This window comes from Neltuma alba, unplaced genomic scaffold (assembly GCF_004799145.2).
Source record: "Neltuma alba isolate B1F8T4 unplaced genomic scaffold, ASM479914v2 tig00011479_pilon, whole genome shotgun sequence".
Taxonomy (NCBI): domain Eukaryota; kingdom Viridiplantae; phylum Streptophyta; class Magnoliopsida; order Fabales; family Fabaceae; genus Neltuma; species Neltuma alba.
Window position 1 is genome coordinate 171,777 of NW_021636148.1, and position 23,012 is coordinate 194,788.

Sequence of the window (23,012 nt, forward strand, 5' to 3'; positions counted from 1 at the left end):
TTCTAATTATTCATATTTTATAAACATTTTAAAAAATCTGAAATTGATAGAAATAAACAGCAAGAAGTTAATTACATCAATGACAATTTTTTTATAAAAAAAAAATAATTGTGGAACCCAGACATAAAGGAAGAGGCACAGTCATATCATTACAACCACAAAAAGAAAAATAAAGAGACATCGAAAGAACCAAACAGGTCACATCGTAATCGATTTTCTTTAGAAAATTGTAGCCACTTGCAGACGAGTGGGGGTGGAAATTTAGACTTCATACACCCTGGCCGGGGTCCGCCGTCACGTTAGCATTACAATCCATAGTCAATTATTGCAACTCTCACAAATCACAACTCCCAGTGCCAGTCCACATCATAATAATGTGGAGTGCATAGTATCTTCAGTCACCACACACCAATAAATAGCTCAAAGTTAAATGGAAATAAAAACAAGAAAACTAGGTACTATATTATAATTTTCTTTCATAGATTTATGAACTTGACAACTTCATCACTGAAGAAAAAGGATCCCAAAATTTCTTTGATCCCACCCTCAGAGATTGCCAATTTGTCCACACCCCTCCATTGACCCAACTACTTGGCAAAACTGTGAGCAAACAATTCATAGTACGAAGATGAGCTTCTCCTTACTAAAATCCCATTACACTAACTGTACTTTATGTCGACCTCCTCCCTCCTCCTATATAATCAAGCTGGAACTCAGTCTTTACAATACTCTTAAACTTCCTAATGTATATATACTCAATACCTGGGGGGATATCCCATGTAGTTAATTCTAGATCGAATGTTGTGATGATCATACAATGACTCGCCATAATCCACAGGCTTGATTACCACGGATTCCTTCTTCCCTTTTTGCTCCTGCACAGCCCCAAATACGATTTCGTTTGTTGTCTCGTTGCTTTGCTCATAATAGGTATGGGGGATTGATGACCTGTATTCATGGCGATGATGATGTTTCTGTTGCTGCTGGTATTGTTGATGTTGCGGCTGCTGAATATCTCCGTCCCATCCACTGTAGAAAGCTCGGCTTTGCCGAAGTTGTTGCATTTTTTCAGCATCCTTGGACATGAAAGGATAGGTTTTTCGAGGGGTCGGGGCTCTGGTGTCAATTGAAGGCGGCTCATCTTCATCAGGAATCACGAAACTTTCCTGCACAGGCCAAGCATTTGTGTGCTTTTGTGGCTGATGGAGCAATGGCTGGCTCTGAAATTGATAGATCGCCGGTTTTTTCCTAAAACCAGGAAATAATCCTCCCATGATCTCCACGATTGATGCCCCAGCATTGGCAAGAAGCTTCCCCAGAGATCCAAAGAAACCCTCCTCTTGCTTCTCAGGTTCGTTCTCAGACGGAATCAAAGGAGGTCTGACAGATTTCAAGGGCTTCTTGTATGGACTAGAAGAAATTCCGGGCATTGTTGGACTTTGATCCTACAAGAGCAAAGCATAAAATCATTAATGGCAGCCATTTTTTTCATCTTTGGGAAGATATTCAAGCAGAATTGACTAGAAGTTTCTGAATATCAAAAGTGGCCTAGATCTTCACTGTACATCTGCAGCACTAGGATGCCATACGGGCATTGTGAAAGGTATCACATGGTTAAGAAATGATCGCTTAAAAGCTGTAACATGATTCTGGACTGGAATGACAAACTCGTTTTATTGTAAGATTGAAACAGCATTTTTTAAAAACATTTCTGGAGATCTATTTCATTTAAATTTAGTCACAATAGTATTAACATGAAGAATCATACTTATTTAACATCCACTAGGTCATTGCGTGCTCCTTAACTGCCTCATGTAATATAATACCAAAAGTGAAAGTCAAGAGCTAAAGAACTCACATCCTGGGATGCTACAATTGTACCAAGTCTTCGTTGCAGCAAAGCCAACATGTAGCCAAAGAAGCCAGCCCCAACCAGCATTGCAATCCCTAAAACATCGAAAGGAGTCAACCTCAATTTCTGATCACCAGAATTTCTCAGAATTAGGACCTGTGCTGATTTAGTTTACCTAGTGGAAACCCGCTTCCATATTGATAAGCACAGTCATCGAAATGGAGCTGAATCTCTCTGATGGCTTGGTTTCCTCTGTCTATGACAAGAAGAGAACAACTACTTCCAACATAAACCACATCAAAGTCATTAGAAAATTTAGCTTCTTCACTTGGCCCATCAACATGGCCTCCTCCACGGCTCCATTTTCCTCCAGCAATTGTTGTGACCCCTGCAAATAAAGATCTTAATAGGAAATTCTTACCTGACTCAACTCTGAAAAAACATACAATTTTAATATTATTTAACCAAAAACCCTGATGAGAGGACGCGTGCGTGCGTGCATGTTGTCAAGAATTTCTAGAAAGGAAACTATGTTCATTATTATCTGGGTAGCCATCTTTGAATTAAAGGGTCCAATAGATATCACATGAATAGCCATACTTAGGAACGGTTCAAAATATTATTCCAAGTATTAACAACCAAATGCCTACCTGAATCGCTGATTTTCCTAATTGCCATATTCATAGTATCTGCAACATAGATATTTCCTCGATCATCAACTGTTATTCCCTTTGGGTGGTTCATCCTGGCCTCCCTGACCCTCCCATCAACATGTCCAGAATATCCTTCAGCAGATCCTGCTACCAGCTTCGGTCTACTATCTGCAGAATTGATATAAGCAAATATAATTGTAAAGCAAATCTCTACCAGAGTAATTTACCAATAAGTCAAGCTCTATAGAATTACACTACAGGTATGTTTTACATCATCACGAAGCTCAAGCATAAACTAGAGAGACATGAGGCCATATTTGATATATAGGAAGAAAGAAATGTAAATGAAACGATCTTGGATGCACATTGCCTTCCTAATTGTAGGTTTTCTCTCCTAATGGGAAGGGGGTAGCACAGTCACACATTGCTTTTCTGTTAATCAGTGAAGCAATAATGCAAGATCCTCAAAGTTGCAGAATTTAGATACTTAAGCTGATGGAATGAAGCATGCGAGAATTTTAGCGACAAAAAACAAAAACAAAACATGTGAGAATGAGCTTATAGTAGGTCCTAATCAGATAACTTTATCAAGTAATTATGTGGCATTTGCATATAGCAGTCTCAGAATTACAGAGACAAAAGACTGCCGCCCAAGTTGCAGAATTACTCATTTGCAAAAAATTCGGGAGAAGTGTTGCGGTGACCTACGATAAAGAAAAAAGCATACGAATTTGCCAGCGTTGTCCTGGCTGAAAGAACAAGTTCGGAAAAGCAGAAGCTAATTTATTCCAAATTCAGAGTAAGTTAAATATATGTGGACATTAATCAACGGAATGCAATGTAAGGAAGGGATCATGAGGAGGAGAAGTTAGCTATGCTCAAATCACATCAATCAAACATCAAGTCTCCCTAAATGAGCGAAAGAGGTCGTTTGGTTTTATCGCTGACAGAATCAGCGACAGTGACAAAAAATTAGTGAACTTGAGCAAGTAGTCAGAATGATAAGCGATCACAGTCGGCACACTTACACAGAGAAAGGGACGAGGAAATCCTGTAAATGTTACTATTAGCTGAATCTAGAATCAGAAGCTCTCCATTGGGCAGCAGCTCAACAGCATAAGGCTCGATTCCAAGCTTGCTTCCATCAAACACAGTCTCAACAGTGTATCCACCTTCAAACTTCATCATCGGCCGGCCAGAAACCGCTGCAAAGTGAACAAAACAATCAAATCAGCATTTCAGTTACGATCAACAATCACCGGACGAAGAAGAGGAGAAAGAAGTTATGAGGAAATGTGAGCAGCATTGCGCTAGATCTATACCTGTTTTGGTCGTAGCTTTGAGTGACCACAGCCATTTCGTGAAAGCAGGCACGGCATTCGAGAGAAATCCACTAACAATCTCTGAAGAAAACACAGATGCAAAGCCGAAGTTCAACAAAATTTTAGCTCGAAAACCACCAGGTTAGTGAAATGTAAGAAGCCAACAACACAGGTGACAGACTTACTGGCAGGGAAGTAGTGGAAGCTGCGGAAGTGACGCCGCCAATAAAACCAGAACCGTAAGAACCAACACAAACAGATTCCTAGCCATTGATTGAAAAGCGAAATGAAGCACGAAGGAGTTGCTTTGAAGCTGGGAAATGCAAGCTCTTAGCAATGACGGGAACCCTAATACATAGCTGCAGAAGAGAAAGGGAAAAGCTTGAAGGTGAGAAAACAGAGAGGCTTTCTGGGTTTTGGGGGCTGGGAAGGCAAGCTGTGGGTTGGAGTGGAGAGTGTGGAGTGAATGGCGAGAAATGGGAAAAGGCAAAGAGACAGCAGAAAAAAGGAAAAGCAAAAAAGATGGGAAAAAAAGCATGAGAGGAGCACCAGGGGCCTGCGTTGGGAGAGAGAATCGTGTATACCGCCATTAATGTCTTAAATTCAATTTGATTTTATGATTCTTTTTATTTAATAATCACGTGTCCATAAGGGATGATTACGTATTACTATATTATTCACAACTTTTTATTAATATACTAAAAAAAAAAAATATTAGTATATAGTACTACCTCTGATCTTAATATAAAATTTTATTTAATTTTTATTTTGGTCTTAAATATAAATTATAATTTACTTTATCCTCCTATTTATATATTTTTTCAAAGTAATCCTTCTCATAATGGTAGTTATAAACCAATATACTTGATTAGTAAGAATATTTTAGGAAAGATAACATTTATTTATTATAAATAACTAATTTAATTTATTTTTTAATTTCTTCAAGTTAGTCAACTAGCTCTTATAATTAGAATCGAAAGTAGTATATATAGGAAAGATTAATGTCTTCATTTTACAAATTCATGCAGAACAAAATATATTCATCCTACGTAAATACGTAAAACGGTAAAAGCCTCATGGCTTAATCACGTCAAATATCTCTCGAGATTGTGATTCGAATGAAGCCACCGCAAAGAGTACTACAGGTGTGCAATGACAACAAAAAAAAGTCATCATACAAAAATATTATCACGACAAAAAATTAAATATTTTTAACAAATAATCCATTTTTAAAATTTTAATCCAACTAAAGAAACAACTAAGGAAGACTTAGTTCACTTGAAAAAAAAAAAAGGCGACTTAATATCATAATACTTTCTACTTCAATTTTAAAGATCAGTCACTTGTAGAAAAAAATTTTGATTCTAAATATAAATTACTTGCAATATATTCAGTGCTTGTTTTTAAATTTTATCCTTATTAAAATCTTATTGAAAAAAGAGACATAAGAATAATTTGAAAATATATAGAGAAAGAGAACTCTAATAAAAATAAAATTACAAAATTTTGTCAATTTCATACTCGTACAAAAATATTATCACGACAAAAAATTAAATATTTTTAACAAATAATCCATTTTTAAAATTTTAATCCAACTAAAGAAACAACTAAGGAAGACTTAGTTCACTAAAAAAAAAAAAGGCGACTTAATATTCATAATACTTTCGACTTCAATTTTAAAGATCAGTCACTTGTAGAAAAAAATTTTGATTCTAAATATAAATTACTTGCAATATATTCAGTGCTTGTTTTTAAATTTTATCCTTATTAAAATCTTATTGAAAAAAGAGACATAAGAATAATTTGAAAATATATAGAGAAAGAGAACTCTAATAAAAATAAAATTACAAAATTTTGTCAATTTAATACCTTCTTAAAATGTCAGAATATGTTTTAAGTGATTTATATTAAGCAGTGGAATACATAATTTATGAGAAATGGCATTAAATTGCAAAGAGTAACTTCAATCTTGAATTGCAGGATATTAACTCGAGTCTTGAATATAAAAACTAATTTACTTTTTCTAATTCTTGTTATAAGAGGTTCTAGGAGCAAATTATGGTCCTTATTGCAAAGGGTCAACAAGGTCATTAATAAATTTTTTCTAGTTTACCTCTAGTTACAAATTATTATTACCCATGCAAACAACGTTTTACTAGCTCTTCAAAATTTGTTATAAGAGTACGTTTGAAAAAATTTATTCTTTTGGAAACATTTAATAATACTTCTCTGGTTTCATATATAAAATTCTTTTTATAGTGTAATCATAAATATAAGATTTATTTTATGGGGAGGAATATAATTTCTTAGTATGTATGATTGTATGAATTAGCTTATTGATCCTTGTAATAATAACTGGGAAGCGGGGTAGTATTTGGAAGTGGCATTTCATATTTTTTCGATCCTCAATATAAGACTCAATTATTGAGTTTGATTTTAATTCTAAGACTAATTTATCATATTTATCAATTTTCTCTAAATTATCCCTAGGGATATTCCCTCAACCATAATCAAATAAAAAAGAAAAAAGAGTTTAAGAAAGATTGATTATGGTATTTTAGGAAAAAACATGTCATATTTACCTAATTTCTTAGTTAATTAAATTAGTTAAATGAGTCTTATTAAGGACCAAAAGAGTAATATTTATTTTCAAAAAATTAAATTTTGATACAATTCTCTTACGAACTCGGATGGACACGTACACGCACACTAATATGCTCATGCGTAAATAGAAAGATAGTCAGTCGATGGGTTTGTGATTCCGCCTCGGATTGCTTATCGTTTCATGATTTTCTATTTGGTTTCCGACACAAATTCCTGTGTAATTACTACATCTCATTCGCTGCTAATTTATTTTAATATTTTTAGAGGTACAGTTTTTCAATAATTGAAAATGTCCATTCTCGCTAATACTACATTGAAGGATGAGTACGAAGGTATTTAGAAAAAATGTTACCACGTCCAGTTATTAAATATAAGAGCTAACTTTTAAATAGATTAAAAAATTAATTATTTGTTTATAATAAATAGGTATTATCTTTTTTAAAATATTTTTGCTAATAAAATATATTGGCCAAAATTACTATTATCATAAGGACTATCTTTAAAAAAATAGATAAATATGAGAAATAAGGTAGATTTGGGTTAAGATCAAAATAAAAGTCAAATGAGCTTTTATATTAAGAACATGAGGTAGTATTTAATAATCAAACATCAAACAGTAACTTACAAAATAGAGTTAATTTAATTGCTATGTTTTGAATTTGGAAAGTATACATGTCATGTTTTAATTTAGTTTTAATTTTTTATTACCCTCATTGCCTCTCTGAAAATTAATACTACCTTCGGTTCTTAATGTAAGACCTTATTTGATTTTTATTTTGATTCCAAATATAAGACCCCAATTCATTTTGTTTCTCATATTTATCCTTTTTTTCAAGATTGTTCTTTTATTAATAATAGTTATAGCCAATAAACTTTTATTAAGTTAACATACAGTTTCTATGTTATAATTAAAATATCTGTCAAATTCATAGGCGAGGCTTGTATTTTACTTTTACTATCTCCGGTTTTTAATATAAGAGTTTGTTTGACTTTTATTTTGATCCTAAATATAAAACACCAATCCACCTTGTTTGCCATATTTATCTTTTTCCCCCCTCAAATTAGTCTTTGTAATAATAATAATTCAAGCTAATACACTTGATTAATAAGGATATGTTAGCAATGACAACACCTAAATAACTAACTTAACTTATTTATTTAATCTACTCAAATTAGTTAACTAGCTCTTATATTTAAGACCGGAGATAGTATACATATATAAGGAATTTAAATTTGAATAATTTATACCGCAAATAGGATTGTTCAATAGTGGGGCAAGAAAAGAAAAAACAGCCATGTGATGCTCCTGCTTTTCCAAAAGGAAGACGTGAAAGGCGGAAATTAATATAACAGCGGAGTGAAGTAATGTAGTGTAATTGATAAGAGTAATCAATTTTAATTCTACAACAATCTTAATGCTTTAACTAATATTTAAGGGTGACAAATATAATATCACATCCAATTCTTAATATAAAAATAGTTGGGATAAAATTTAATTTTAAATATAAGATCACAATCCATTTTATCTTTTAAATTTATAATTTTTATGCCAAAGTATCCCTATTGACTGTAAGAAGTTCCCACTTTTCATTAAGAGTAGTTATGACGCACATGATTAAAAATGACCGTTTAGGAAAGTACATATACATTATAAATAATTAATTTAACTAATTTGTTTAATATTTTTAAATTAATTATCTCACTAGGAATTAACCTCTATAAAATGAAACCATCTGGAACTTTTTTTTCCCTCTTTTGTGTGTGTGCGTGTGTGGTTAAGGTATGGCTGTACTTTCTAAATTTTCAAGTGGGACAAATTAGTGTGTATTTGAAAACATATCCGATACCTACCAAAACCATGTTTGGTCGGTTGCTTCCATTAAAACCGAGTTTTGAAGAGCAGATGAGTGGTAGATGTGATTTCAACTTTGAAGCACATCCTAAGAAACATATATGGCGAATTTAGATTCATTAAACAGAATTTCTCTGTGACCAAGCTATGCCATCCCAAGTACTAGCTTTGGCTCCTACTGAATCCTTTTTCAGAAATGGTTTTGTGGTCCAAATTCCAGCACTAGAATTCAATGAATGAACCAATGAGCCTGTGTCACTGTCCCCCTCTCTCTGCTCTTTTCCTCTGTCTCTTAGTTTTAACTCCAACCGCTACCTAAAATCTCCAGAAAACCATAACTATACTGATTCATTCATTTGCAGAAGAAGAATCAACCTCAGTTCCCATCAACACTGTTCTGTATATTATTACATAATAGTATATATATGAATAATTTTTCATGAAATACAATTACTGTCATTATTATACTACACGTGATGATGCAGGGGAAGAAGACAGAAGTGGGAGTTGAACTTATTGGTGTGATAATGTGTGATTGTATTGAAGGCTATCATAGGGCGGAGGATCTGACAATGGCAACACAGGGCAGAGCAAGCTGGCAATTATGCCATGCCATGTGATGAGACTGGTGATGTTCACAATATTCCGTGTCAGATTCGACATTTTTATAATCCCTATGGTAGAAAAAAAACAAAACAAAACAAAACAAAACAACACTGCAACAACACAAACAAACATGCCCATATTTTTTTAATTCTGTTATTTCCTCTGTTCCATAAGCATTCTTAAAGAAAACAAAGAAAACAGAGGTTGTCTTGCTCAGCTTCAACTAGATGCAACAAACAAATCAAAATCGTATTGATCAATTGTTGCAGTGACCATCTATAGATATATATACTGACATTCCTAGGGCTCTGGTGCGTACTGTTCCAAAGTATGGTCACGTTCCTGAGTTCCAATGCACGCTCCATCTTCATGTAACACTTCATACTATAGCAGCATGTTGAAATAAGCCTTCTGTTTTTTTGCCGTGTTTCTCTCCCAGATCTTTCTTGGTAAAAATAACATTATTTTTTTCATCTGTCTACTTTCCATATGTGTGCGCGCGCGCATGAAAAGTGCTTGAATTAAAAATATCACGAGGGGTGTGGCTTTTTTGTGGATGACTCTTCAGATATACATACAGCTAAGAGATCTAAAGAAAGCAACAGTCACTCAACTGGCTCAACATATTCGTCTTGGTGCCTTCTGTCGTTTAGTGACTACTTACAAAGAAACCTCCACACCGACGGCCATTTCAGTCCACTGGACTGTTATTAATCCCTTTTGATTCAATTATTGGGGTGATAAGCTACTGATTTAAATAATAAATTTTTTAATATTCTTGGGGCACCTTCTGTATGTTGCAAGGACACGGGAATTTCTACTAGATTGTTAACTATCATGATGTCATTCATCTTCAGCCTCAGAAGTTCTCTGGCCACAAGTCCGGACGAAACTCTACTTCACCAACGAACTACTTGTGAGTGTTTATAGCATATCATGCGCCTCTACAGCAGGATCAACGATGGTGGACTGAGGTGGACCCCACTTCTGGGAATATCCACTTGGGTCACCCTTGCTAGTTGTCAATTGCCTCATTCTATATCAGTGAAAGTTTACATCACTAATGTACCACGTACCTTGTTGCTAAAAAATTACGTACCATGTACCAAAATGCCTGAATGTTTCACCCCATTCCCCCAATTTTTTTTTTTTTTAGCCGTAGATTACCCACCATATCAAGGCAAACAGTTGTCAAACCAAACTGACCATTTTGTATTGTAACAGAAGTATATCTATACAAGTGACTGGTGCCCACAATACTGACAAAACACAAACGGAGTCTAATCTAAAATCTGAAAAAGTTTCAGCAGTGAGAGGCACCAGCAAGTACAGAAATCGAAGTTAACATATACAGAGGAAGAATTGTGGACTCATCCCTGAACTGTACTATTTTAACAAAAACCTTCGCTTTGAGAAGCCAAGTAAACCAATTCAGGTGACAAGGAAGAATTAGCTCTGCTACAACAATGTCCCCCCATGCGTTCAGCTAATGTCAATCAAAAATTTTCTCTCTCATGGGTGAAGAATCCCGGAAGCAGCATATAGTTAATAAAAAAGAAAAACCAATTGTGCCTTCTTGCTCAGACCACAACTCAAACCGTGCTCTCAAAAGAAACCTGGAAATGGGCTAAATGCCTCGGCTTGGGATTTGATGCAATACCAAGGCCCTGAAGCAATTTTACCACTTCAGCAGCATCATCAAGATAATACTTGGCCTTGCTAGGCTTCTGGCCAACGGTGCAGGCAAAGATCTCTGGAGCAACTGGCAATGATGGACAAGAGATTGTCCTTAGTATGCCCTCAAACATGTCTTCATCAGACCTATCATCCCCAATGCACATAACAAAATCTGGCGGATCTCCATCATTGACCATAGTCATAAGAACCTTTTCAGCTACCAAACCCTTGCTTACTCCCTGCGCAAAGGAAAAAGAGACTTGGATAAGCCTATTCCAGCTTCTGACATAAAAAAAGCAAGCAGTCAAGGGTTAGGGAGGAGTTAAAAATTTTCACACCTGTGGCTTAACTTCAACAATATGTTGGCCCCTCTTAACAACAGCCGGCTCATTAGCAAGCACGCTTTCAAGGTGATTCAACAGTTCTTTGGCTTGGCAAGAACCAAAATCAGGGTCAGCATCTTGATGATGCCATACCAGTGCACTTTCCTTAATTTCAATATTAGATCCATCAGTTGCTTCTATGTATGACCTCATTATAGGTTCCACGGCATTTTTCCAATCAAGGTCAGCAGACAGGTGACTTGTCTCCCATGGGGAGGAACTACTCCACCTGCAGATAACAAGGGGAATAAACACTTCAACAAATATATTTCTAGACTGGGTGTAGAGGATGATAAAAAAGTATGTGGCAATAATCTTTATAGCACTTGAGTGACATACCTTAAGAAATACCCATGTTCAGCAGCAAGTCCCAGCAATTTGCATGAAGCAAACCAATCGCTCAACGAATCCCTTCCCCTCCCACTAACAATGAACACAGTGTTCTTGGGATCATTACACAAAGTATTCAGAACAGATATGACTTCAAGGCTGGGGGTTTTATTTATGGAAGATTGTGGTACAACAGTACCATCATAATCAAGAAATATGGCCCTTCTATTGGTTCTCTTGTATGCTGAAACAATGTGATCAACAGACAACTTCCTGAATCCAGGAGTAAGAGAAACAACTCTGAACCCTAGGCCCAGACCAAATCCCCAGCACCTCTTGGTGTAATGATCTTTGCATGCTCTCTCCAAATCTTGCATAAAACTACGAGCCCAATAAGCCACATCATGGGAGCTGACATACCGATAGTGCTTCTCATGCCGCAATTTCTTCTCTGAATCATTCATTGTAATTGCCAAATTCAAAGCTTCCGCAACAGCATCTATATCCCAGGGGTTAACCCTAATTGCTCCACTTAAGGAAGGTGAACAGCCAATAAACTCTGACACAACAAGCATGCTTGTATGAGGAGCATCATTTTTTCTACCCAATGCTTGATCCAGTTTTGAAGTTCCTTGTCTGCAGACAACGTATTTGTAAGGGACCAAGTTCATGCCATCCCTCACAGCATTGACAATGCAACATTCTGCTACAGCATAATAGGCACTCTTCTCAAAACGAGGAACAGGACGGTCAATGAGAATAACTGGTTGATAATGAGGTGAACCATAAGTACCATTGATCCTCTGGGCAATTAAATATGTTTCCTTCTTTGCTTCCTGAACATCCTTCCCAGAACCCCTGGCAGGATTCACAATTTGAACTAGTACAATCTTGCCCAGCAAATCAGGATGCTGATGAAGCAGCTGCTCCAGAGCTAGTAGTTTCAAGCTGATGCCCTTAAAAATATCCATATCATCAATACCAAGAATCACTTTCCTACCCTTAAACTCTTCCTGGATTTCTTTTATTTTAGCAGATGTAGAGGAAAGATCTAATACAGATTCAAGCCTACCAATGTGAATGCCTACAGGCAAAATCTTGATAAATATAGTGCGGCCAAAATAATCAAGTCCTATGTGTCCCCGCTTAGATTCATAGTCCAGACCCAGCATTCTACTGCAACAAGAGAGGAAGTGTCGAGCGTAATCAAATGTGTGAAAACCAATTAAGTCAGAGTTCAACAATCCCCTGAGAATTTCATCTCGTACTGGCAAGGTTCGGTAAATTTCAGATGAAGGGAAGGGACTATGAAGGAAGAAACCAAGTTTAACTCGATTAAATCTCTTCCTCAGAAATGTAGGCAACACCATCAAGTGATAGTCATGAACCCAAACAAAATCATCATCAGGATTAATTATTTCCATAACCTTATCTGCAAATATTTTGTTAGCAGAAACATAAGCCTGCCAAAGCGTGCGGTCAAAGCGATCACCATGATCTGGGCACATAGGTAGCATATAATGAAAGAGAGGCCACAGCTGCTGCTTACAAAAGCCAAGATAAAACTTTTTCTGGAGATCATGAGGTAAAAAAGTAGGCACGCAATTGAAGTCTTCCATTAATTTCTGAGCAACCTCATCCTGCTCACTGGACTCTATTTCAACCTTGAGAGACCCCACATAGATCACCTCAGTATCAGAAGAAAACCCATCTTTTAGTTGCAATAAAATTGAATCATCATCCAAGCTGAAGCACCATTTAGAAGTTTGCAGGTCCCTTTTAGCCTGCAATGGCAGCATGTTTGCCACAATGATTTTCCTCTCTCGACACCCAGAAGAGCTGACATCTGAATCCCCATCATTACAACCTTGACGATCCAGTTCTGAAATAATCCCTGGAACTGTAACAATCCTTGGAAGAGTTCTTGGGGTGTGAGGAATAGCCAATAGGTCTCCACTTGCTAAGTCTAGGAGATTAGCAAATGATCTTGATGCCATGGCCAGTGGAAGGGAAACTTTTCATTAATAGCTTTCTTCTTCCTATTAACAAATACCAAAAGACACAATCTATGAAGGATTCTTCAGATAATTGTTCAATCATCTCCAACTAACAGATGACAAGGGCATATTGTAAATTGAATGAACAAATAATTATGCAGATATTATCTATCATCACACTTACTGTGACTGCACATATTCATAGTTCAGGCCTCTACAGGCTTGAACAAATTACCCATAATCTTCATATCAACTGAAAATAGCGTTTTACTTTTGGATAAAGTAAACTAGTTGGCAAAATGCAGAAGACCTAGAAGATGCACCAAAGATACGATGGCTACAGAACAAGCACCAGAAGACGACAATAGTTCAGATGAAAATGATAGTCGATCATTGGCCAGCAACAATTCAAGTAGGAATGCTCCCTTTAAGGCACATGGATTTAAGTGCAGAAAAGTTCAACTCAAGCTAACAAGGTTCGTCGTGATTGCAGTAACAAAGATATTTATCATATAAGCCACTCCCCCCCCCCCCCCTAAATTTTAAAAAAAAAAAACCTAAAAAACTAAAAAAAGCCCATGTTATTGATAATCCATCGATGTGAACTTCTTGGCGTGAGTCAAAATACGTCAGATAAGCATAGCCTTCTCAATATCAACATTCAAAACAAAATTTTGACATTCTTCTCATGAAATCGGGTTCAATATCACAGATATCACTTTGATAAAGACAATTAAAGCCCCCCAGGTCATAGCGAGCTATTATCAAAACACTTCCACGTTTACCGAACTCTCTATTCTGTTGTGAAATATATCTTCCATCTTAACATAAATCCCAGACCACAAATTGACGCAAGAAAAATTGACTGACTTTGATAACCAATTAAGCCATCATATCACCAAAGTATCTCAATGCATTACTCATAAGAGATTCTCTCACAGATGGTTGACACCTCATCAGCAAATATTCAACCCGATTTTGTGGCATTGATTGGACAATTGAAAGCCGCCTCAACGGCTATCTTAGAAGTCTACTTACAGGTCAAAAAAGAAAAAGTAAAAACTACAAAAGATAATTACTATTTGTGCACAGGAAAATTATGTAAAAATTGTAAAAGAAGTCATATTACATTGCGAAATGCTAGATACCCTACTTTCTCATAACATCCTGCCCTCTATCATGCCTTCTGGCGTGCTGAGATGACATGTCAACTCTCAAGGCCTTAAGGTCCAAAAGTAGGTTTAGAAATAGAAACAAAACGACAAGGATTGAAGAGTAGGATGGAATCACTAAGAGAAAAGCGCTTGAAGCCACATCTAGCCCGACAAAATCATATGGCAAAGCGGTTACGCGTTTTCCTGTTTATAATTGTTCAAACCCGACAAAATCGTTCTGTTAAACCTTAGTCATCTCCTCAACAAGAATTTTCCAGCAAGTTTTTTTTTTTTTTGTTCTTAAAAAAGGCAGATAAAGTTAGGATCCAGGGCATGATCGTGACGGCCTGACAAGTGAGAAATAAAAGAGGACAGAAATATCCCAAAAACTCAAAATCATAGCATGTCGATATGTAAATCCGCTCCGCCAACACGAAAGCAAAGAAATGCAAATTTCGGGTTTTACAAATTAGTAATCGACACCCGACTAAAACCTTACACAAATGAAAATACGAGTTGAGACTCGTACCAGCGAGTTCAAGCTCTCGTCACATTACGAAACTTCCACAACGCTTGATCATCAGCTCCCTGCCAAAACGTCAACGTCAAGCCACAGGGTGAAGGAATACCGCAAAACCACAGGCTATACAAGCATCAAAACAGATTTCAAATCCAAAAGATCGCAAACAAAAACTGCTTGGTTGCCAAGGAAACTTTCAAGGGAAGAGGAAAAAAAAAATGAAAGGCTCAACAACCAAAAAAACCACAAGCAAAGGATAAAAACAGAAACGGCAGCCCCAAATAAAACAGAACCTACGAAAACTACACAGAACCAACTCCAATGACAGACCAGAAACCCAGAAAAGAAAAACAGGCACTGGGGAAAAACACAAGTTCAAAGGCCAACCTCGCCAGCGATCGACGATGCGGTTGAGGATAAACTTCAAGAGGAATATCAAAAGTGACGAGAGAGAAAGAAGACGAGGGAAATGAAGGCTCCTTGGGACATGAACAGAAGAAGGTGAGGAGAATGCAAACGGAAGAAAGAATAAACAGAATCGCTAGAGCGAGATTTTTAATAGCTTGGGGAACATTATGGCTTTGTGGATAGAGTTTTACTTCTTTTTTCTTTTTTTTTCCCCCCCAAAAATGTATCTTTCTGGTTGACAAGTTGGATATTGCAAGACTACAGATAGTCTCTCAGATTTTTACTGGAGTTTGCTTTTGTAACCACGGTTCGGTTTCGCCATCACCTTCAATGTGCATTGACCATTTTACCCTTCTCTTGCATCTAAAATTATGAATATTCTTTATTTTAATCGTACGCATTTTAGATGCTTGCCGTACCGTTCTGGTTCCCATGTAGTAGGTTTTAATTAAATAAGACTTTTTATTTATTACATATTTATAATTATAAATTAATCAAAAATAAATATAAAAATTTATTATTGTTTCTTTTTAATTTATATATATACGACAATTTTTGCGACGGTAAATTTAATTTAAATTGTCTAAATGCTACTATAATAGTATTGTGCCAAAAAAAATTGAAGTACTTTAATGTGTTTTATTGTAATATAAGTGGGGTTGAATATCTTATTGCAAGTAGGTAAGTAGAGTTCATTTTTCACCAAGACACCTAATCCTATAGCCATATATATGGGATTTATTTATTTATTTATTATATAAATAACCTTATCCATCATTGGAGATCTGCTTAATTATTTAAGTAAACAGCTTGTGCTTCATGATTATTTTGCTTAAATAATTTAAAAAATTATAGTCAAAATCACAGAATCCAGAGAGTGGTCCTTCCAAGATTTTTATTCTATTTTCAATGTTTATCTAATAGTATTATAACCCTTTGTCAACCCAGTATGCCTTTAAATTTAAAAAATAAATAAATGTACAACTATAACTAAATAATGACATTTATTTAATTTTTGTGCGTGTGCGTGTGTATGGAGGGTCAAATTAATATTTGGTTGCGCACACCATCACTGGCCTGAAAAAAATCATGGATTCTTGAAATCACGAAAAGCCTCCTATTGTGACTTTGTGAGAATTAAATAATGGTTTGCCACAATAATTAACCATTTTAATACTACATATTAAATAATGAGTATATATAATTAGTTAATTACTACATATTTTATTTCAAACTTCATCTTTTGTGGATTAGAGGAAGTGACGGTGTAATTAGATGGCTCTAACCACGCGCAAAATGCTTCCATGATATTGCGGGCATGTTAAGGATGATGATGCTGAACATTTTTTTAAGAAAAATTAGTCAAATTTTCTGATTTCTTTTAATTAACTGTGCAAGGGTATCTAAAAGTCCAAGTTCTTATGAAAATAAGTTGCATAAAACTTAAAAAAAGTTGCACTAGCTGAGAATATATTTTACTATCTTTGAGCAAATTTTAGAGACCTTTACATGATAAATTTTAGAGTTAATATAGTTTTTGGTTCCTTAAATTTGTTCTCATTTTAGTTTTGAAGTATCAAATTTTAAACCATGATTTTTGTTCTTTAGAGAACAAAATGTTCTAAATCTTTATTAAATTATAAATATCAATATTTTAAATGAAAAAGATCTGGAGAACTAAAAATTATATTAAGCCTCAATTTTTATATTCAGGGGCTTATGATTAATTTTCCTTGTTTAACAACAAGTGATTAAATTATTTAAAAACTTATACTTTGAACGTGGAATTACAGTTTTTTTCATTGACAAGATTTTTACCTAGCACCCATATACGAGGGAGAGAGAGATACACAGAATTGTGTCTGTGAACAGTGAATAATTAATATATACTCTCTGTCCTCAATATTATAAAACGGATCTTATATTTAAAACTGGAAGAGTATATACTCCTCCGGTCCTTAATATAAGACCTAATTCTTGAGTTAATTTTGATTATAAATGTAAGACCCATTTCTCATATTTATCAATTTTCTCTAAATTACCCCTATGGATACTCCCTCAACTATAATCAAGTAGAAGAGGGAGAATGAGGTATTAAGAAAGATGATTATGGTGTTTGAGGAAAAAAGTGTCACTTTTCTTATGATTAACTAATTTACCTAACTTCCTTAATCTAATCAAATTAATTAAATGGGTCTTATATTAAGGACCGGAGGAGTATATAATTAAAACTAACTACTCCTTCGGTCCTTAATATAGGACCCAATTGTTGAGTTGGTTTTGGTCCTGAATATAAGATCCATTTATCATATTTATCAATTTTCTCTAAATTACCCCTATAGATACTCCATCAACCATAATCAAGTAGAAGAGGAAGATGGGGTATTAAGAAAGATGATTATGGTGTTTTAAGAAAAATATGTCACATTTTTTATAATTAACTAACTTACCTAACTTATTTAATCTAATCAAATTAGTTAAATGAGTATTATATTAAGAACCGGAGGAGTATGTTGTACATATTTTGTTTTCTTTAATAATTGTTTGTTAAATCATGTTTAAAAACAATACTTGAATATAAATCAATAATATTTACATGGTAAACAGTTGTGGGGTAAAAATGAGGCCGACACTTACAATTTTTTTTCGTGCCGACAAAGTCTTGGCGGTTAATTAGGTAAACAAAAATAACAAATAGAAAAATAAATGAGGGGAGAAGGGTATATAGGTAAAAAAAAGAAGACAGCGGCGCGTTAAAAACTGAAATGAGACGTGGGGAGACCCAGAGAGGAGGGAGGATGACAGCGAAAGCCAAGCCAGCAAGGTAGAGAGATAAGACGTGGGGGCGACGCTCCGATAATGATCGATAAATATAAGTGAGATAAGGAATAGCCAATGGAAATACCCTCCCAGTCCTAATATAGAAATTACTTTACAGGTTTGCTTTGATATAAATATATAATACTCGTCTTAACTTTAATATATAACCTTCCTAAATATAAGAATTATTTTTCATATTTATCAGTTTTTTTTAAATTATTCTTATTGGTACTCTCTCAACTATAATCAAATATAAAAGGGAGGGAATATTAAGAAAAATGATTATGGTATTTTGGAAAAAACACGTCATATTTCTTATAATTAGCTAATTTTTAGCTTCTTTAATCTAATCAAATTAGTTAAATAGTCTTATATTAAGAATTATAAGAGTACTATCTCTGGTCTTTAATATAATAACTAATTTGACTTTTAATTTTGATCATAAATATAAAATTCTAATTTATTTTGTTTCTCATATTTATTTACGTTTTCCAAAGTAGTCCTTATAGTAGTTATATATATTAAATATTCTATGAAATAGTAATTCTAGCCAACATGAATTATTGGCAATAGTATTTTAAAAAAGACAACACATATTTATTACAAATAACTAACTTAACAAATTTTCTTGATATACTCAAATTAGTCAACTAGTTCTTTGATCCTAGTATCAATCTATTTTCTCCTCAGTTTATAATATTTTTCTCAAGCTATTTATATTAATGGTACATGTGTTGAGATATTTTAATTAAAAGAAAATAATTAAATAGGATATTTCAAAAAAAATTCAATGATTGTTTTTAATAAATAGCTTAGTAATATAATTTTCTTAATATCTACAGATAAATTATTTAACACTTATATTAGAGTTAGATACTAAATGTAGTACAACTTTTTTAAATGAGTTTATATAAATACAAAAAACTGTTTTTGAAATAACTATTTTCTCATTAAACACAAATATCTTCTCATTAAAAACTTATTTGAGATACTGTTATGTATTAAATATGAATAATTCTCTCATTGATTACAAGGGGTTAACCCCTTCCATGAAGCTTAATGTTATTGATAAGAGAATGATTTTGAATTGGACTCAAAATCTAAGATTACCTCTAATTGTTAATATGAAATCTCGTTTGATTTTTATTTTGGTTATACATATAATACTCTAATCTATTTTGTCTCTCACATTTATATATTTTTTTAAGATAGTCTTCCTAATAATGGTAATTCTAGACACTACACTTGATTAACAAAGATATTTTAGAGAAGACAACGTCTATTTATTACAAATAACTAACTTAACTTTTTTTTTAATTTACTCAAATTAATCAATTAATTTTTATATTTATGACCGGTATAATATTACTATATATAATGGATAGCCAATAGCACTGGCACGGTAAGTGATAACATGGAGTTGTCAAAAACAAAAAGTGATAATGTGAAAATTCTTGTGAGTTATTATCCGTCTTTTAAGTAAATTGAAAAAAATGGTGTAACGATTATTTTATATGCTACTTTTAGTTTTTAATAAGAGTTAGTTGACTGATTTGAATAGATCAAGAAAATTAATTAAGTTAGTTATTTGTAAAAAAACATATATTGTTTTTCTTAAAATATATTTTATAATCAAGTGTATTAGTTAAAACTACTATTGATATAAAAAATATTTAAAAAAATAAATATGAAAACTAAAATAAAATTTTAAAATTTTATATTTAGAACTAAAATAAAAATTAAATAAATTTTTATATTAAAAAAGTAGATAATAATTAAGAAGAGAGAGTGGGACAGGAGAAAAGGAGAATGAAGGATAAGGAGCTGAGTCAGCTCCACGCAATGGGGCGCATTGACCCACCTCCCCCACAATCCCATCCCCCCACTCACGCACTCGTCTCTTTCCTCTCCTTTTCCTTCCTCGCCTCTCTCTCTCTCTCTCTCAAGCTCGGACGGACCAAGGCGTCGCACGGGGCATCATTTATGTTACTACATTCTTAATTGCTCATGATTAGCTTATTCAATAAAATAATTAGCGTAACTACCAACTTCAGCTATGGCCAATGCTAGCTTATCCTGTATTTGGTGTGAAAGAATTGGAGGGAAAGAAAAGAGAATTTTTTTTAATGAGCTTGATCTATGAAATTGAAAAAATGGGGTTGCAAAATTTTGATAAAAAGAATAGCAAAAATCGTTAAAAAACCCTTAAAATTAAGGACTCATTCATAAAAACTGTTGTCAAAACCTATACTAATGTTGTAATGGGTTTCTATTTGTAATTTTTTTATTTTTAAATGTCTTTTTTTATGATTTTTTGAAAAGAATATGTAAGGTAAAAGAACAAGAAAAATTAATTAAAAGTTTTTAATCCCACTTTTCTAATTTTTTCAATTTAGTTTATTAAAATTTTTTCTTCTTTTACATTTTTTTTTTTAATTTTCCTCATACCAAATGAGTCCTTAATTAGATATTATTATTCAGGTAAGTGGTCCTCACCTTCCTCTGTATAACATCGACCAAATCGAATTAGAAATGGTCAGTTTTTTACTTTCTATATATCTTAAAGAAAATCAGTCTGTGTCATTTGTTGCAAGACAAGCATGTATTCATATATCTCATGTTTATTGCTGGCTTGGAAAGAAAAGTCCTCATGGATGGTGGTTCCTCTTCCAACTACGAAGCAACAAGTAATATTGATAATGATCACTATAAAAAAATACTCCTCCGATTCTTAATATAAAACCCATTTAACTAATTTGATTAGATTAAGGAAGTTAGGTAAGTTAGTTAATTATAAGAAAAGTGACACATTTTTCCTAAAACACCATAATCATCTTTTTTAATACCTCCTCTCCCTCTTCTATTTGATTATGGTTGAGAGAGTATCTAGAGGGGTAATTTAGAGAAAATTGATAAATATAAGAAATGAGTCTTATATTTAAAATTAAAACCAAGTCAAGAATTAGATCCTATATTAAAGATCGGATGAGTAATAATTAAAAATAAGGAGTGCTTAGAGTTAATAGCCATGCCACTTACTCGTTGGCAGGCGTCAATTGTCAAGTGATAATATAATGGGTGTGATGTGAGTTGACTCAGCTCATAAACACACACACAAATATATATTGACCGAACACCGCATAACTAAAGTTAAAATATTGATTCATCATTTGAAAAAACATGGGGATAATATTAGTCAATTAGATTAATTAAATCTCTTAAAAAGCATCGGGTGCATGGTTCACTTTGCTAAGTCACCTATTGGGAAATTAAAGTACATTATCCTTGGCAGGGAATGAAGTAAGTCCCCCCCCCCCGGGCCAAAAAAAAAAAGGTGATGGCATGATCGTGATTTTAAACAAGATTAAGGCTTTTTAAAAAGGCCTGGGTCGGATAAAACGGAACGGATATTCTCGGACCCCTTACAATTTTCCTCTTCCCAGCAAAGGGCCCCCGCGCGCCCATCACCATGAATGAATGACGTCGCGGCACGTGTCTCGTGGTCCCAGAGAGTGGGACCCAGTGAGAGTTACTACTTGAGTCCACGTCATTGGGAAGGCGTCGATGATGCGTGGCAACCACGTGATGTAGGGAGGCTGCGGGGCCGGGTTTATCCGGTAGCCGTGTTTCGCGGAAATGATAAAGGTCGGTGTGGTGATGGAGGGGCCCACTGTTCTGCCTCCCTATCCACAACGTCGAAAGTCAGGTTCGGAATTACTGCTATGCCACTCAGTGTGGGACCCACCTCACCATGGAATGTTCCAAACGTGACTTTCACGCAACGATTCACGCCAGCCAAACCTTCTCCCTTCTCAAACTTCCGTTTCCTCTTGCCAAATTGTCAGCCATGCCTCTGATTAGAATATTAATTATGGTTTTTAATATAAAAATTCATTTAATTTTTATCTTAGTTCTAATTATAAAATTCTAATTGATTTTATTTCTTATATCTATCTATTTTTTTAATATGTTCCTTCTAATAATAGTAGTTCTAACTAATATACTTGATTATCAAGATATTTTAAAAAAGACAACACATATTTATTAGAAATAAGTAATTTAACTAGTTTTTTTAATATAATCAAATTAGTCAACTAGCTCTTATATTAAGAACCTTAGGTAGTAATTTATAAGTCATTTTTTACTCGTAAATAGACCCTTAAAAAATGTGAGATAAGCATCTGAAATAAATTTTGTCTTGACTTATATAAAACATGTTTATAGATAGTTTTGAATACTATTCCAAGTAAATTTAAAACGTAAGTATGGGTTTGTCTTAAGAATTGTAAAAACCTATTTCCTACTGCTTTTCAAATATATAATGCTGGCGTGAGTGTGTGGTTTGGGGACTGCATATAACAAGCCTCTTTCATACTTTCTTTATTGCTTATTTCAGAGTTTAATTTGATTTTAAATACAAGACTCAATTCAACTTATTTTAATCTTTTTCTAAAATATTTTTATTGACGACAAGAAGTTCCCACTAAAAGATAATTTTAATGATCCAATCCATGTGATTGAAAGGAATAATTTAGAAAGACCAACATAACCAGCTTAGATAATTTTCTTGATATTACTAAATTAGCTATCTAAATTTTATGTCAAAGAGTATAAAATTATTATTGATTCTAATTATAGCTAATATTTTTTGTATCGTCATTAAATATATGTTTTTTATATTAATTATTACACATTTTCTCTGACTTAATTTCCTCATGAATAAATGTATACTTAAAAAACAACCATCATTGCTTTTAATTACTTCTGATCAATATTTTAATTTACAGGGTTAGATTAGTTGGTGTCTACACATAAATCCGAAAGGAGTTTGGGA

At 33.9% G+C, this 23,012-nt stretch overlaps 2 protein-coding genes across 5 annotated transcripts; both read right to left on the bottom strand.

Annotated features, from left to right (window-relative positions):
* Positions 1–299: 299 nt before the first annotated feature.
* On the bottom strand, positions 300–4,154 carry LOC114713885 (uncharacterized). The gene is made up of 7 exons (XM_028898553.1): positions 4,013–4,154; positions 3,828–3,908; positions 3,534–3,710; positions 2,503–2,673; positions 2,028–2,240; positions 1,859–1,947; positions 300–1,445 (listed from the first exon to the last, which is right to left on the bottom strand). The coding sequence occupies exons 3-7, from the start codon at positions 3,691–3,693 to the stop codon at positions 756–758; spliced, it is 1,323 nt and encodes a 440-aa protein (XP_028754386.1). The 5' UTR covers positions 3,694–3,710; positions 3,828–3,908; positions 4,013–4,154; the 3' UTR covers positions 300–755.
* A 5,901-nt stretch (positions 4,155–10,055) lies between these two features.
* Positions 10,056–15,444, bottom strand: LOC114713913 (probable alpha,alpha-trehalose-phosphate synthase [UDP-forming] 9). 4 transcript variants are annotated; one of them, XM_028898591.1, is made up of 5 exons: positions 15,338–15,444; positions 14,960–15,018; positions 11,289–13,318; positions 10,905–11,178; positions 10,056–10,805 (listed from the first exon to the last, which is right to left on the bottom strand). In XM_028898591.1, the coding sequence occupies exons 3-5, from the start codon at positions 13,274–13,276 to the stop codon at positions 10,482–10,484; spliced, it is 2,586 nt and encodes an 861-aa protein (XP_028754424.1). In that variant the 5' UTR covers positions 13,277–13,318; positions 14,960–15,018; positions 15,338–15,444; the 3' UTR covers positions 10,056–10,481. The 4 variants fall into 4 exon arrangements, with proteins under 4 accessions (XP_028754424.1, XP_028754425.1, XP_028754426.1 ...); XM_028898592.1 differs by having other exon boundaries at positions 11,289–13,321; XM_028898593.1 differs by having other exon boundaries at positions 14,930–15,018.
* Between the last annotated feature and the right edge of the window lie 7,568 nt (positions 15,445–23,012).